This window comes from Belonocnema kinseyi, chromosome 8 (assembly GCF_010883055.1).
Source record: "Belonocnema kinseyi isolate 2016_QV_RU_SX_M_011 chromosome 8, B_treatae_v1, whole genome shotgun sequence".
In the NCBI taxonomy this organism is placed as follows: Eukaryota; Metazoa; Arthropoda; class Insecta; order Hymenoptera; family Cynipidae; genus Belonocnema; species Belonocnema kinseyi.
In genome coordinates, this window is record NC_046664.1 from 110,426,869 (window position 1) to 110,443,899 (window position 17,031).

General features: G+C 32.9%; 1 protein-coding gene across 1 annotated transcript in view; it reads right to left on the reverse strand.

The window, feature by feature from the left end:
- Positions 1-674: 674 nt before the first annotated feature.
- LOC117178112 overlaps positions 675-17,031 on the reverse strand; it is a 67,821-nt gene continuing 51,464 nt past the window's right edge. Inside the window, exon 3 of the mRNA XM_033369362.1 lies at positions 675-1,092. Within this exon, the coding sequence (XP_033225253.1) occupies positions 1,022-1,092 (71 nt within the window). The 3' untranslated portion in view covers positions 675-1,021. The remainder of the gene's footprint in view (positions 1,093-17,031) is intronic.

Here is a 17,031-nt window from a genome sequence, read left to right on the forward strand (position 1 = left end):
CAATTGCATGGCTTACGGCGGCCTTTAAAGATCACAATTTTTGTGAAGAGGAACATTTTTTTAACACTAAAAAGCAGATGCAAAATCCTGTTAAACAAAACAAGAATCCAACGACCAAATTTGGACCACAACGAATAAACGAAAATCAAAAATCCTATTGTAATCTAAAAAAAACCAAAAAAAAAAAATTTTTTAGACAAAAATAAAAAAGAGTAAAGAAAAATGAGAAGGCAGCCAACCACATCCCCTTCCTTCTCTTTTTCTTTCTTTCGTCTTTTTTATTTTTATTATCATCAAATTACAATAAAATAAAAAACATAAATAAATAAATTTGCATTACCAACGTTTCGGTACTCGTACAGTACCCTTATCAAGGCAAGACAAATTTAAGTGGTAGAAATTGACAGCAACCACGAACAGGTACTCTCTCTTTGATACCTGAGAATCGAATGAAGGTCAGTAGGCCAATCTGTTGTAAACACAATATAAATATCTGTCACAATTACATCAGAAATAGAGAAATTAAAAGAAAAACAGAATTCATGAAACAGCTAAGTTATATGTAATTAATCATATTAGCATAACTTTTGTTCAACCCATCCAAATCGGTTTTTAAATCAATAGATAACTTTTTTTGTTTTTAAATATAAAGCATTTCCATGAATTCCCTCTTTCTCTCATTACTTTCACTATGCAAAATTTGACCATTATCCCAGTCTTACCCATGGTCATTGAGAGTGGAAAATTCGCTCCTAACATATTTTTGGTTAAATATTCCTTCTTCTGTACCTAACGTATACACCCTATCTTCTACGTTCATGACACATGCTAGAATATTTCTTGGGTCATAACGTCCTTTATCAACATCTGGTATGCGCACATTGCCTACATTCATTTCTGCCGTCGCAATTCCACAAATAAAATAAACAAGCAGACCACATACTTCGCACGAATGATCAAAAGTGCATTTTTTCCACACACTGCGCATGCAAATTCCGCTTGAGATATTTCTTCTAATTCGTCAGTTTCTTCTTCCAGTGAAGCGGTTTTTTTTTGCAATCAAAACACCTTCCGTTTCAATTTCAGGTCCAACTGCGATCGAAAAAAACATGATAAGAAATTATTTTTCAATCTTGTACGTACCCAGTGGACAAAAAAATTAAGGACGTCCTAGAGACGTCTTTGGGACATCCCTAAGACTTCTTTTATAACATGTCTTTTGGACGACCTAGGGATGCTCTTAAAACGTCTAATGTCAGTACGAAAGACGTCCCGAGAATGTCCATGTCTTTACGATGTCTTTAGGTCATCTTTAGGACGTTGAACGTCTTAGAGACGTCAATTGGACTGACATAAGACGTACTAGGAACGTCCCAAAGACGTTCTTGGGACTTTCATAATTATGTGCCCACTGGGTACATAATAGAATGGAGTGAGAATGCTCAAATTAATCGAATCGAGAAGAAATGTTACTCAATGTTATTCAGGGTGGCTACTACTTGTTTAATGTTCGACTTCTGGCGTTATCCCGGTAAATATTCGTTATTTCTTCCGGATCAGAAAAAAATTGTATTTCTTTGCGAAACCCACAGTTTTTCACATGTATAATTAATTGCGCAAGTCGATAAACATTAGTAAAGTTTTTCGCAAGAAATCGATTGAATTGTCATCATATAGTATGTAGGATAATACAGAAACATTGGAAAATGGGTTCATTTGAAATTCAGAGAAATTGACATTGTATTCTTTATAATTAAAAGCCAGAGCATAATCTAAGCAAATTTCAGAACTGCACGGCCCAGCCTTTACACGAAAACTGAAAAAAAAAAAGGAAATCATTCGCTCGAGAAATCACTTTTGAAAAGAAAACATCTTTCTCTACTCTCATACTCGTATCTTGCATCTTTTCGCGTAAGTTGTATTCATATAAGGTAATACCTATAAAACTGTTTTTTCCTTATTAATTGTTGAAGTTATTTTTAGTTTATTCGAACTTGATTAATTGAAAATAATTTCAAAAGTACCTCCCCAACACAAATTCGGAGCTGCACACTTTCCATTCAGAACTGCACACTTGTGCAGAGCTGCACGTTAGATTATGCTCTGTTAAAAGCGCTCAGAATTAAGTAATTAAAGATTGAAAACTTTAGACATTTATTCCACCGGTTAGTGGGGTCCCAGGTTTATTACAGACTGGAAAACCTTTGAAAAATCGTTCACAAAAAAAATAGGTACGAAAAATCACGCTTTTTTTTAAACTGCATTTTGGGATAATTAATAAATTTTTGGGGAATTTCATTGGCACTATCGAAAAGAGGAGATCTTGAGAATAAAAATGGACGAGTTTCAATTTTTTCTAGTTGCGAATAGTATTAGTTATTGGCCGTCGAAGAGTAGTGTAACGGTAGTGGCATTTTGGGTGTTTAAGGGTTAATTGAAGTTAAATAATGTTATAAAAACTAACAACTTCATTTATAACACCATCTGGTTAGAAAATTGTAAACAACATTAGGATGCTTAGGACAGAAAATCTGAAAAAATATATTCGAATATATTCAAAATATTCGAATACGGGCAATATCAGGCGAGATATGATAAATTTTTGTCTCGACGTGCATCTCTATTCGGCATATTTTAACAATATCTTTTTAACAAAATTTTCTCACCTGAATCAATTGATGTTGTATGATTCATATTGTTTCTCATTTCCGTTTTCGCTTTTTCTAGATCCTCTTCTGTACTGAGCTGTTCTATAACTTCCTTTGGGAGGTTCGATATAATCATACCCACTTTTGCTTTGCAGCCAAACATAGCTTCGTAGGGCGACTGTTGTATACCTTGGTGGAAAGAAAGATTTTTCATAATTTGGACGAATCGAAGACCTTCTACCCAGTGCTTTGTTTGATTAGTTGCATCCATGCAGTTAGTATATTTTGGATCTCTTGGTTTGCGCGTTCAACGGATCCTTGACTTTGACTATGCCGATGTTTTCCATGTATGATCATCAGCTCAGACCACATATTCTTCAATTTGAATGTTGTCAAGTGGTCTTGGTAACTTAGAATAAATTTATACTCTCCGTCAGCACTAGTTTGCATATCGATAAGTTCAACCTGACACCGTGAATTAAATTCAATAAAAAAAGCATACGTTTTGAAACTAAATTTTTTGTTGGCATCGATTTCTTAGCTTGACATGGTTTACATAAATTCAGGTATATTTACGATTTCCTTTTCCATACGCGTACGACCAACATAACCTATGCTCTGGTGCGTATCATGAAGAACATCGAACATCTCACCACTATGCAAATAGTACAAAAATATAGAGTCACTTTCTTTTACAGGTGTAATAAGCTTTTGACTACCACCCACAAGAATAACATCGAATCTCTTTAGTCGACGACAGTGTCCACTTGGTTTTTTTCTCTTCCTGTTTGGCTTCGTTCACTTCCTTTACAAATGTATAGTACTTTTCTTTAGAAAATATTCAACCGTTTTCACTCTGATTTTTTATAACCTCTTGCAACAATTTTTCAAACTGTATGCGCATATTCACCACCTATTCATTGAAATAACCGGACACTTCACTTGGAGAATTTGTTGCAAAACCTGCCATTGTTCACAATTTAAACTTCACCGGAGAGAAATGACTAACATTCAGGAGCTTTGCTGAGATGATACTAACGACTCTAACGTCCTAATACAGGCTCTTTTGACCAAGAGTCATTAAGAAGGGATGCAAAACTGAAAGGTGGGTAACTGGTTCTAGAAAAATTCTCTAACTGATCTGCTGGTGAAAAGCAGGTGACACACTTTAATCCACTCCTGACTTAACTTCTCTAAAAGTGGAAATCGTATAGGTAGTGCATTTCCAGTCTTTTCAGAAAATCATGTAGCTATTCATAAAACTAGTAAAATAAAATAAAATGAAAAATAAGAAGCATTTCAAATCATTTTCATTGTAAACTCTTCATTAAATAAAGCATTTGTATTATGTATATGGAATAAATCGATCTATACATATTTACTTTTGTCCTAAACTTCCAACTTTGAATTACTCAGTAAAATAAAAGTATTTCTGGCTTTGGCCAGTATATCCTGGCCACTTCGCGGTTTGGCCGGCCAAAGCCCGAAATAGTAGTACGACGCTATTCATTTCGGGCTTTGGCCGTAACATATACACAAACACGCACACATGCATAGAAAGAATCAAATATACTGAAAACTAAATATCTCAGAACATATGAGGAAAAACGTTGAGCAAACATTTTAAATGAAAAATGAGTAACACGAACGAAGAAAGAGAATCTTTGTTAGGATTAAATAAAAATGTGGTTCACAGTTGAAAAGAACTTAAAATCAAACTCCTGCAGCGATAATGATTTCTTCTAACAAGCCACACCTGGATACTACGCGAATAAGAAAAACTATCAGCTAAACAAAAGCATGCATTGTTTTCGTTGCCTAACTTCGGATCAATGATACTATCATTTGTTTCGCGAAAGAACTAACAAATGAAGATCAGCTAGCATTGAACTTCAACGCTAAAAGTCGAAGGAACTGTGCGTACGCGGTACAATCAAGCGCCTATTTCCAGAAAAACAGCTGTCATCTGTCTATTTCAGATAAAGTATCGTAGGCACCACTGCCTGGGTACATGATCTACTATTTTCCCCACTGTGCGACGTGCCGCCTCTCGCGTAACAGAAATGACGCGTCCAGTGTTTAAGCCAGTAATCCACGCGGAACAAAGCATAATTACTTGAAGCAGAAACTACCGTGTCTAACATGGCGATTCCTTCAGAGCGAAGCTCTTCCATTGCTAAAGTCGAGCTGAACTTGCTTTTTTATTATTATTCCAGAAATGTTGGGGAATGTTAGCTACATAAATTATTCAATTTTTAATTTAAGAATTTTTAAGCCTCGGGGGTGAAACTCAGCAATTTTTGATATTTCAATCAAGTTTAGGGTGATTTCCGGAAATAATTAGTATTTTTAAAAATCTTTTAGGCAATATTCCAGAAATTTTAAGCATTTTCTCTAATCAGAATTCGGAAACATTTCTGAAAGTTTAGTTATTATTAGAGAATATCATAGGGAATTTTCCCCATCAAATCTTGGGAAAAATTCACCACTTTTTGGTTAATATTCCACAAGGATATTTGGGGAACTTTCCCTACTAAACTTTGGGGAAAATTCCCCAAAATGTGTGGAAATTGGCGTCAACACAATTTTGAGGAAAATTTGCCAAGAAATTTTTTACAGTATATTACACCATAATTGCCCTCTACGATCTACGGCCTACACTGCCCGCCATTCCTAATAATTATTCAACTTTATCCCTCTATAACGTAAGCCTTTTTTGTCTTCTTCTTGACCCCTCTGCCCCTCCTAACACTCTTTTCAAAATAGCAATATGAAAAAATGTGCAGCCTTCCTCCACTACCACCGCTAGAATAACTTTCTCCTCTCCCCTTTCGTTCTTCTCCCTGCTTTCAACCCTCGCAAGCTCTAAAGTAAAATAAGATTATGTAAAACATCAAATTCAAGATACGATCAGCGACCAAAGTTAAGATAAAAAATATGTCATAAAAGATCAATTTAAGACCCTTATTTGAGGACTCTTTTCAAGCCTTTTCCGAATTTTATAAAATTCGATAAAGGCCTTTCAACAAAACAAGAAAAATATATATATCTAATTTCGATATTATATGAGTTTATTTTATGAATTTAACATCTTAACATTTAAACAAATAATTTCTGAAGTTCCTTTTGTTCGATTATAGAAGAGAAAATGCCAAGTGTACCTTAAGTGTAAAACAGTGGGTCTTCCGTATAATATAGAAAATGAAGGCGGAATGTAGTGAAAAGAAAAAAAGAAGGGAGCGAAAAACGTGGATCCTCCCCTCCTTCCGTAAAGCACGTGTGTTAAAAGAAGATTGGCAAAATAATGATAACCAAGGGGTGTCGAGACTGTAGATTATGACATTTCTGTTCGTCTCGAATGTTTTCTAATGTTTATATTATAAGCGCGTTTGGGATTATAACGAGGTATCGCAATGAAAAAAGGAAGTCTTTAAAAAAATCCTATCTACAAGAAAAATTACTTTTAAATATAAATTTTTTTTATTAAATTCATACTAAAATGTATTAAATATTTCTGCTACTAAAAATGTTTCTAATTTTTAATTTCGCGCCAAAATTGCACACAAATTTAAGGTTAGGTTTAAACGTGGTTTCGATTCTTTGGTATTTTTAAGTTGCACATGCATATCTGTGGCACCGTTCAGTACATGCAAAACTGTTGTACAAAAATTGAAAAATCTTTAATTTTATAATTTAAAACGTAATAAAAATCTAACTGAATCAGTATTAGTTCACATTTTCTAAACTATAACAAAATCAAATGAAATAAGAAACTGTTTTTGGCTTACTTAGTAAGTGCTATTTCGAGGGGTTGTTGCAATTATCACTTTGCACTCGACGTCGCTTTGTGAAAGTGTTTCCGCTTACCGAGGGCCATCAAGTAATTAACGAGAATCGATTCGTGACTTTATTACGAGTTCGCTTAGGTGAAACTTCCGTCGAGAATCGAGTCGCTGATTTACGTCGGTTGGGTCGAGAATTTCAAGATAAGCATGCAGCAAAAACTATAGGCACTAATTATTTGTACAATTGTTCGGCTGATTTTATTACACGTCGAATTTACAGCTCGATCATGTCAAATTAATTTGTATTGATAGATATAAGTACATTGTGACAGCTAAAATTATATTTACAGAGCTATTTCACATACAATAAGATTGATCAAAATTCTTTTACTAGAGGCACCAACAGAGAAAAGTGTACAACTATGACCAGACACGTTTCTAATTTGAAATTTCGCGCTACGTTTGGCCCGAAATGAGGTATTTTCATTTATGAAGTCAAATCAACATTATGATGTCGATCGCTAGATCAAAAACAATAATACAAAATGCATGAAGCTAAATATTATTTTTGTAACATCTTTCCACAAAATTATTTCTTACCATATGTGTATTTAGAATGATTTTTTATTTTTCTAAGAATATTTAATATAATACTGTAAAATTTTTATTTCCATTTTGCGCTTTAAATATTTTTTTTCTGTCTTTGAAGATCTTTTTATGAAATCTTGTGAATAAAAGAGTGACGCCAAAGTTAGCGTATTTTTTGGACCTCCCTCGCGACTTTAGGAAAAAATATTAAAATATGTTACAGGTATAAAATTACTCGTCATTGAAAAACAGAATAAGCACCGCTTTTGGTTAAATTTTTTTTTAATTACCACTATTTCGGGGTTAAAAGACCTTTCAAAACTAAAAACACGTATTTTCTTGTTTGATAAGGGGTTAAGTAAATAATGATTTTAAAATTACCCATGTCGAAATTTTGGTCGGGCCCCGATCAGGAAAAATGTGGACCTGATAGTGTAATCTGTCTAGCGCCAGACCTTAAATAAAAAGCCGTACAAGACAGGGTCCAGATCTGGGTATCTAAATTGGGGGCCCGCCCTGGTCCAGATATGGTCCCTTTAATTTTTTATTTCTATAATTAATAAAATTTCAAAAGTTTTTATAATAATTTTTTTCAACTTTGTATTTTACAAAACTTCAATTTTTCAATATTCTTCATTATATAGCATTATACATTATATTACATGTTCGAAGAAAAATATTATGCTTTGACAAACAATGTTCAAATTTAGAGCTATTACACACACACAAATGAATTTTAATTTAAAAATGTTTTTAATCTTCTTAATATTCTTTTGCAATGATTTTTGTTTGACTAATTCACATGGGGCCCGTGGAATGAGATGTAAGAAGTAAGGTTATGTTAAAAAAATATAAAAATCATTTAATCTATAATGTTACTAATCCAGAAATTTATACATTTGGTATAAGGTAATCTCTATTTTTACAATATCAGCAACAAAATATAAAATTCTAAAAATCTGGAAAACAATTCCTTTATTCACATAAATCACATAAATTTTCAGAAGCTAAAATTGAATTGTGATGTTGATTTCAGCAAATTAAAGCTTACCTTTACTTCTATTGCGGATATAAGAAATCTCACTAACAATTCCGTGATTCCGAACGCACAATCTACTTTTTGCTTTTGGCATTTTAAGTTCGATGAAAGAAAAACAATATCACGACGATAACAGAAAACTTGACATAATCTTGTTTAACCTAACCCAACCCGACGTGGTTCTGACGCGAGCCACACCACCTGCCCTCTTGCGGCCACATGTGGAAAATCCGATCGGGCCCAGATCGGAATTTGGGAATAAGAGGGGCAATTTCTGCACGGGTAGTGGTATTTACTATTTTTAATTTTTTGGGGTCTTCTCAACCCCTAAGTATGGGTAATTTTTTGAAATTTAAAAAAAAAGCGATGCTCACTTTGGTTTTCAATTAAGAATAATTTAATACCTGTAATATATTTTTATATTTTTCCCCAGAACGCTAGCAAAGTTCGAAAAATAGGTTAACCAACAGCCTATTTTGGCGTCACTCTTTGCGAGATGGAAATTAGGTATATATTTGGTTTGTTTCAAAAAATGTAGAGGGGAATTATTAGTGGAAGGTCATAAATGAAATTCTTATTATTGCAAGAATCTTTGGATTTGCCAGTAATATTTTTCAGCATGGTAAGTTTCAGTTCCAAAAGGCTAGGATCAAAGTAAACGTTGCTGTCACGTTGAACCGAGATAAAAGTGGTTGTTTTTTTTCAATAGAATTCCACAGAGATAAAAGGTGTCGTTGTTTTGATAGTGTGATGCGTATGCAATGTTACAGAAGATATTCTTTTGACGATTTTTTGTTTCTGCACTTCAAAAAAATCTCTAATTACTCTTTTACTTTCGGAGAATGCTGGATACTGGATTCATCTTTTGGCTCTTTGACGTAATCGACCACGAGTTCGAGACCAAGGACAGCACGAAGACCTTTCTTTTCTTCTTCAAGGGTCGATGATAACTCTTTTTTTGACGATTCCGAGTCTACAAATTTCATCAGAAGGTTTCCAATTATTTTTTAATGCCTCGAATGTAATTAGTTTCTAAAAAACTGAATTTTTTGGATATAGAACATCCCTCATAGCAACAGGATACTACCTCTTCTTCTTTCTGCAAATTATATTTTTCTTGATTAGTTCTCTTCCAAGTCAGCTAAGGAATAGTAGAAAATCAAGAAACAGAGTTTGGGGGAGATAGATTAGGAATGAGAGTTCAAAGTGACGACAACTGCCATGACGATGGACTGCATAGAAAAAAAGTGTAATTTAGAAATTTTGATTAGGATGACAATCGAGGTCTAGTGTAAAATAAAATTCAAACCTGCATTCACAGAAAAACGCTGGTGTTAAATTTGTTGCAGCTTAAATTTCATTAGTCTCACAATGAGAATTTTCACTTTCATATTTATTCCTATAAATGTATTTGCACAGCTAGGCATCTAGGGGAAATTATCATTTTGAGACTGAATTTTGGCTCATTTGGAAAGTTGTGGAGTGCTAAACCAGACTCTCACCCACCTGAAAACCTGTCAAAGCAATTATTCGTTTTGTGATATTAGACTAAATAATTGTTAATAAGCAAATTAATTGCAATAATATTTACCTAATTTTCAGCTTTCTTTCATTTAACAGTGCGTGCTAGTCACTTCGAATAAAATTATAACTTCCTAATGAAACGTCCAAATCTTAGGTTAGGCATGTCCGTCGACATTTAAACTAAAGCCGGGATGTTTAGAAAAAATCATGACCCTCTACATACAAAATTAGGTATTTTCTCTACAGCCACCAGCTAACTTCACTTCGTTGAATGCGGAAAATCTACAGGAAATTTCTTCGAATTTCTTCGTTTTAGTGGTTTGAATGCCATTTCGGTTTTGACTAACACAGAAAAAACTGAAGTTAAATTTTGTTGCATGTACAATTTCCCGCTGTTAAAGTTTACAAGCTATTTGGCGAAAGTTTATCCTACGATGAAATAAAAGCTGTCGTCTGCTATGGTATCCTTAGCAGTAATGGGAAAATAGCAAAGTATGAGTGAATTCGAGATCTAAATCGGGACACCAGATTTAAAAGAAAACAGAAAAAACCAAAAGTTAAAATTTGTTGCAGGTAAGACTTACAACAGTTAAAAATTAAACATATTTCGGCGAAAGTTTCACCGAGGTTAGGAGAATAATTCTGATCCCGTCTACTGCGTGACACTGAAGTGAGCAAATTTCGGTAAAACATATATCTCCTCCGAAATAAAATAGACTATTGTAGATGCATTAGAACTTATTTAATACCATTTGACAAAAGACATAAAAAAGTTACTGACAAGTGGGAATCCCCAGTTCCCTCCAATTTAATAAAGTTAAATGACGATGGATAGCGCTGACGTCTCAAATCTCGCTACATATATCGAATAAAAATGGAGCGATTATAAGACGAAAGATTATCCTGGCAAGGTTAAAAATCGGAAATTAACTTTGATTAATGTAAAATTGATCCGGCACGGTTAATTTTGATTGCCGAACTGGGTACTCAGGGGCACAGCCGGGGGTACAATACTGGAGGCGACTCCTAAACAAAAGGTCATCAGAAACAAGGAAAAACTGTTTTTAAAGAGTATAACGTAAACACCATTAGATTGATCGAAAATTAGAATTTTGATCAAACAAAACAATAATGGAAAATAAAACATTCTGTTTCGTGGTCTAACTATGTAAGTTACAAAAAAAGATTAATTAACAAAAATGGTACATAAAGAAAATACAAATTGGTTAATCACGTTTTAATAGGATGCGTAGTTTATGTTTTATTCATAAAAAACAACATAAGAAGTAAAAAGAATTAATTTTTGGGGTAAAAGACACAAAATACGAAAATAATAAATGGACGAAATTTATTTACCCACAAAAGAGATTTAAATTCGTTATTAATCATTTTTCATAGAACCCGTTGTTTCTATTTTAAGGTTCGCTTTAATCTTAAAAAACATTGAAAATAAAAAATTAAATTTTTTAATAACAAAATAGTTTATTTATAGAAGTCAAACTCTTTAATTTATAAAAACAAGACAATGAAAATATGTCTGTTTCAATACCCATGTATATAATGAATTGCAATAATATAGATTGATTGAAACGATACATTTTTTACGGTAGCTGAGAATAAAATTCAGAGAAAAATAAGGTAAAAAAATTAAATTACTCATTATAAATAAAATTTGTACTTTATTTTGCAATAACTGAATAAGCAATCCCGGGCCGAGATATAAACATGAATTTAATATGCATTTGATATAATAGTGTTGATCATAATGTAGTAAAGTTCGCAATTTGGAAAAAATCGAGGGCGAAGCAATAGATACGTGATGAGAATGTGTTCGTTAAAGCCGAAGAAGCTTTAAAAAAAGTTAATTCGTAATCACCAAATTACAGTTCTGTCGATGGTTTCGCCTTCAATTTTTAAAAGTTTGTGCACGAATTTTCGGAAGTACAAAGACCGAGCATGCAACGTGAAGTAAATACATTATCGAGCGCAAGAACCAAAAGTCGCGCACCTATATAGACTGCAAGTTTTCAAATATTTTTGCCGTGAAGATTTAAGCCTTCATTTAAATAAGTAATTTACAATAACATCATTCAAAATTACAAAAAATTTAAAATTATAATAAAATAACAATTATAATGGTAAATTATGGCAAAATATTTTAATGTTTTTTAATTTCCAAAATAATGAAATATATCCTTTGATTCGAACTCTTGAAATGTAAGATAATAACTTGTTTTAGAGAAAATTTCGACTAATAAGTACCCAGTGGGCATAACATTTGGCGACGTCTTTACGAAATCGTTACGACATTTTTACGACAACTTTAAGATATCCTATGTCCATGTCGTTAACGTGTCCTTACGATATCGTAAAAACGTCGTTGATATAGTCGTATCAACTGTATTACCAGTAAAGTAAACAGCGTCCTCTAATTTCTTTTCAGTCATATTATTCTTATGAAATTCGCTAATGCAAGTTTTGGATTCTATTGAAGAAAATATTTTCAAAATGAATAATAAATTATGCATATTGAAACAGTAAAAGAGAAAGGAATATTCTTGTCATCAACTTCATTACGGAATTTTAAATTCATTTGTTTCCGATGCAATTAGTTGCCCCTTTCATGTTTGTAAGCGGAAAATAAAGTCATACTTTTTACATAAATAAGTTGATCTGGAAACTCCCTCAAGGTACGTATAGGCGTCATCGAACGTTAGCTTATGTAATAAATCAATATATTATGGATTGCATCGGAAACAAATGACTTTAAAATTCCGTAATGAAGTTGATGACAAGAATATTCCTTTCCCTTTAACTGTTTCAATATGAATAATTTATTATTTATTTTGAAAATATTTTCTTTAATAGAATCTAAAACTTGCATTAGCGAATTTCATAAGAATAATATGACTGAAAAGAAATTAGAGGACACTGTTTACTTTACTGGTAATACTTATAGGAGTACAAGTGTAAATCGTGGATATTATTAGATATTCTTTTCACTCTTTCCATTGGAATCTAACAGGTTTTTATTTGTTTAAAAAATATACTCTTTTTGGGGCGCCTTGGCATTGCTTAGAGGGCTCCAACCAAAGAGGCGCAGCCGGCAAACCCCGGCTGCGCATCCATGCCAGTCCGCCACTGCTAATACTCAATGGTAAATGGGAGAATATTAAAAGTTAGGTAATTATTATAATAACTTACCTGCTTATCAACATCTATTTCACCTAAATAACGACCGACAAAATCATATTGACCAGTGACTGACAGTTTCAAGACAACACTTCACGTTGCTCTGAATGAGAAAAAACAGTCTCAGAATGATGAATTCCCCCTAGATTCTCAACATGAATCTGTGTGGCTCAAATTTGTTGCAACTCAATTTATCATCGATTTTGGTGTACTTTCGAGCATCTGAGATTTTCTGCGTTAGATAACTCAAAGAAGAATTTGAACGATTTGGACAATAATTAGAGTACTGCCTTATAGATATAGTTAGAAGTGGAATTCAAATAAAAATTGCATGTAGGAGAGAGAAGCTACTGAAAGCCTACACGCCAGAATAGAGTTTGGGATAAAAATTTAAAAGTGATGTTAAAAAAAATCCAAAATTGAACTGTTGGTTAAAGGGCAGAAGAAACAAGGATGATTCAATTATAGCGCATAACAGTCGATATGGGTTTATCTGTATAAAAAGCCAGATAGTATTCGGTAGAACACGGATAAGGCCCGGATAGAAACCAGACTGGCAAATCAGCGAAATTTATTTGTGAATCAGTATATACGCTGATTTTAATTAGCATTATACTTATCGCTGATTCGGATTTAGAGATTATAGATCCCGGATATATATTTATATACGGGATTTATACGAGACGCGGAGTCAGAAATGAAGCTTCTCTAGGTTTAAATGGGCGTCTCTCCTCGGCACCTATCTGGGCATTTTATTACCGAAAACAAAAAGAAATTTTATAATTGTATGTTTCTCCGGGTTGGCCGTGTCTTTTTAGGATCTCAACAAGACGAGGGAACAGAAATTGATTTCTATTCAAATAAAAAGAGGGTAACTGGACGCAAATCGGACAGAAACTCGTAGAGATGGGGATGGAATAAAGTCAATGGTTAAAGAAGAAGATCGGAATTGGACGTGAATTTCAAATTCAAGCAACTTCATAAAACCCTGTGTGTTATAGAAAGCGTTACGTGAGAAGAGGACTGGAAACACTCAACCCCTATTAACAAATACAATTTTAGGTTTCATGACCTTAAGGGGATTTATTAGAGTTCTAAAAAGGAATGTAAGATTCTGTCCCCAATTTTGTATATTCTTGTCTGATTTTTTGCATACGTCATCTAAATATTGGTACCTCGGCGGCGACAGAGCGGGTTTTTGAATACAATGTTTATATTTGTTTAACAAGAAAATGGGAGAGAACAATGAAGAAAAATTTCAGTGACACTCAGTGTAGCCGTATGTGGATTCTCGAGGCACTCATCGACCCTCGTAAAACTCACGAGGCAGACTCCCTGGAGCGCTGTGAATTGCTCGTAAATCCCCTTTCATTCTTATGAGATGCAGACCAGTTAAAAAACTGAACTCAGGAAGTTATGGTTTGATTCACTTTTAATTAGCAGAATTAGTTTATTGGCATACATTGAAAAAATTGAGAAAAAGATTCATGAAAATCGGTTAATATTTACAGTAATTATGGAAACATTGAACTTTATACAAAAGTGTACCCTTTGCCGAAAACTTGACATTAAAATTATTTAAACAAATTCCATTTATTTAAATAATTGAAAATTAATGAAATAATGTTAATAAATATTCCACTAGACTAGACCAATGGTAATAATTTTTAGATAAAAAATAAATTTTCAGAAACAAAATTATTGAAACAAATTCCATTTGTTTAATAATTAAAAAATAATTAAATAATGATGATAAATATTTCACCGGATGAATATTAATAATTTTAAGTAAAAAAAGGTCAGAATACAGTGCTCAAAAGGTCGATTTCATGAAGAATGAACATTTTTGGTTTCAAGGGTAGTTTTCAGGTACTCGTGGGGGTGTGTAGAGGTGTCAAACCCATATGTCTGATACGTGAAATTCTTCGTTGGATGATGCTCTACACTCTACAGGTCCCCATACTTTCCGTCACATTTTTCAAACCCTAAAAAGTTGTTGCAAAAACTCAAAAAAGTGATTTTTCCCCATGAATTTTACATAGGAAACTTAAAGTCAAAAAACCGGCACCTGTTAAAATAAAAAAATAAAAAAATGAAAAATTAGGGAATTTCCTTTTTCGGATTTGGAATGAAATATGGAAGGGGTCTTTGCCCTCTAAAAAATATTTTTAATCCACCCTTATACAGCCATAAGAATAATTTTATGCATTCAAGTTTACATTGCTTTGTTTTAAGTTATCGAAAAGAAAACTTCTTAAGTAATTACAAATTGTTGAAACAAGTACAAATGTATTAAACATATTTATTGAATGTTTAAAAATTATACAATTATTCATGTATGGGTATGTGTAAATATACAAAGGTGTGAAAATCTGCAATTGAACAATGCTGTTACATGTTTGACACACATCAATTGTAATAATTTTGTACATTTATATTTGAATAAAATATTTACCACTAATATCTTGAATCTCAATTTTTGTTTTAATTAAATACGTACATTTATTAAGGCTTATTATTTGCAGCTATTTATTAAGACTTCCTAATCAGTACTATTCAACAGAATACTGATTATTCAGATTGAGAGAGTAGTAAAAAGAAAATTAATAAGCTACAATTGTGCCCTCCCATAAGATGTGCAAGTTTGTTATTAATCACTGTTTTATCTGACTCGAAGTTTTTGATTCATTCGTAAAAAACAGCATTAAATATAAAAGAATAGAACATTGGACTGGGAAACTCGCTCGATTTATCCTTATGACTTTCTCTTGATAAAAAGAACGTTTCTGTTTCTAAGCCGTACAAGATAATCGCAACAACTGTTTGAATTTTTTCGAAACATCGAAGTTATTCGAAGTTAATAAGACTTCTTAATCAGTACTTTTTAATTGAATACTCATTATTCAGACTGAGGGAGTAGATGTCAAGTTTTCGGCAGAGGGTACATTTTTGTATATAGTTCAATGTTTTCACAATTACTATAAATATTAACCGATTTTCATGAATCTTTTTCTCAATGTCTTCAAATTATGCCGATAAACTAATTCTGCTAATTAAAACTAAATCAAACCATAACTTCCTGAGTTAAGTTTTTTAACTGGTCTGCATCTCATAAGAATGAAAGGGTCATGATTTACGAGCAATTCACAGCGCTTCAGGGAGTCTGCCTCGTGAGTTTTACGAGGGTCGGTGAAGAGTGCCTCAAGAATCCACATACGGCTACACTGAGTGTCACTGAAATTTTTCTCCATTGTTCTGTCCAATTTCGTTGTTAAACAAAATATAAACATTGTATCCAAAAACCGGCTCTGTCGCCACCGAGGTACCAATATTTAGATGACGTATGCAAGAAATCAGACAAGAATATTCCAAATTGAGGACAGAATCTTACATTCCTTTTTAGAACTCTAATAAATCCCCTTAAATGACTCCAAATACTGGTGCAACGAATCTATAAACATTTCATGCAATTGAATATTGCGTATCGGTAATACTCTCCGGTATTACCGGAGAGGTATGCTAAGAATGGTTGAGGGGATTTTATAATAAAACATTAAATTATGTCATAACAAGGGAAGGAATAAAAGAAACATTTAATATGATAGTAGGAGATATACAGCTAGGAAGGCCTGTATAGTCTGACACTATTTAACTTTTTCATAAATTTATATTTATACACTGTTTAGAATGTTTGGGACTCTACAATATTTCTACAATACAACCGTAATGTAAAATTGCAAACACAGTATTGTAAGTGAAATTGAAATAGTTGTAATGCAAAATTACAAACATTTTAATGCGGCGACTCTATGCGATATTTTAGAATTCCAATATATTTGAGTTAAAATATTAAAGCATGAAAGGCAACATTACAACACCAGCATTTGAAAACAACAATAAAATGTATTGGAAGTTCCTTTCTAATACATGTAATGGAAGTTTCAACCGGACAAATGAGTTCCCAATATTTTAGACCCAGAAATAACCCTCTACTATCGGCGAGAAAACTATAGGCATCTGCCTTTAAAGCTTAACAACTCAGTCAAAAAAAATGCTAGCGCAACAAAACAACAGTCATTTAAAAGCTAAGAGTGTTCTACGTTAATGAGCTTGAAGACGTTTATGTAAAAAAATTTTTGTGCTTAGCAGACTTAAAAATGTAAAAAAGTAAGGTTTTTTGGGTACATTTAAGAACAGTCAAGTTTAGAGCATTATTTCTTATACAAGGGGCGATGGAAAAAATTTGAAAAAATTC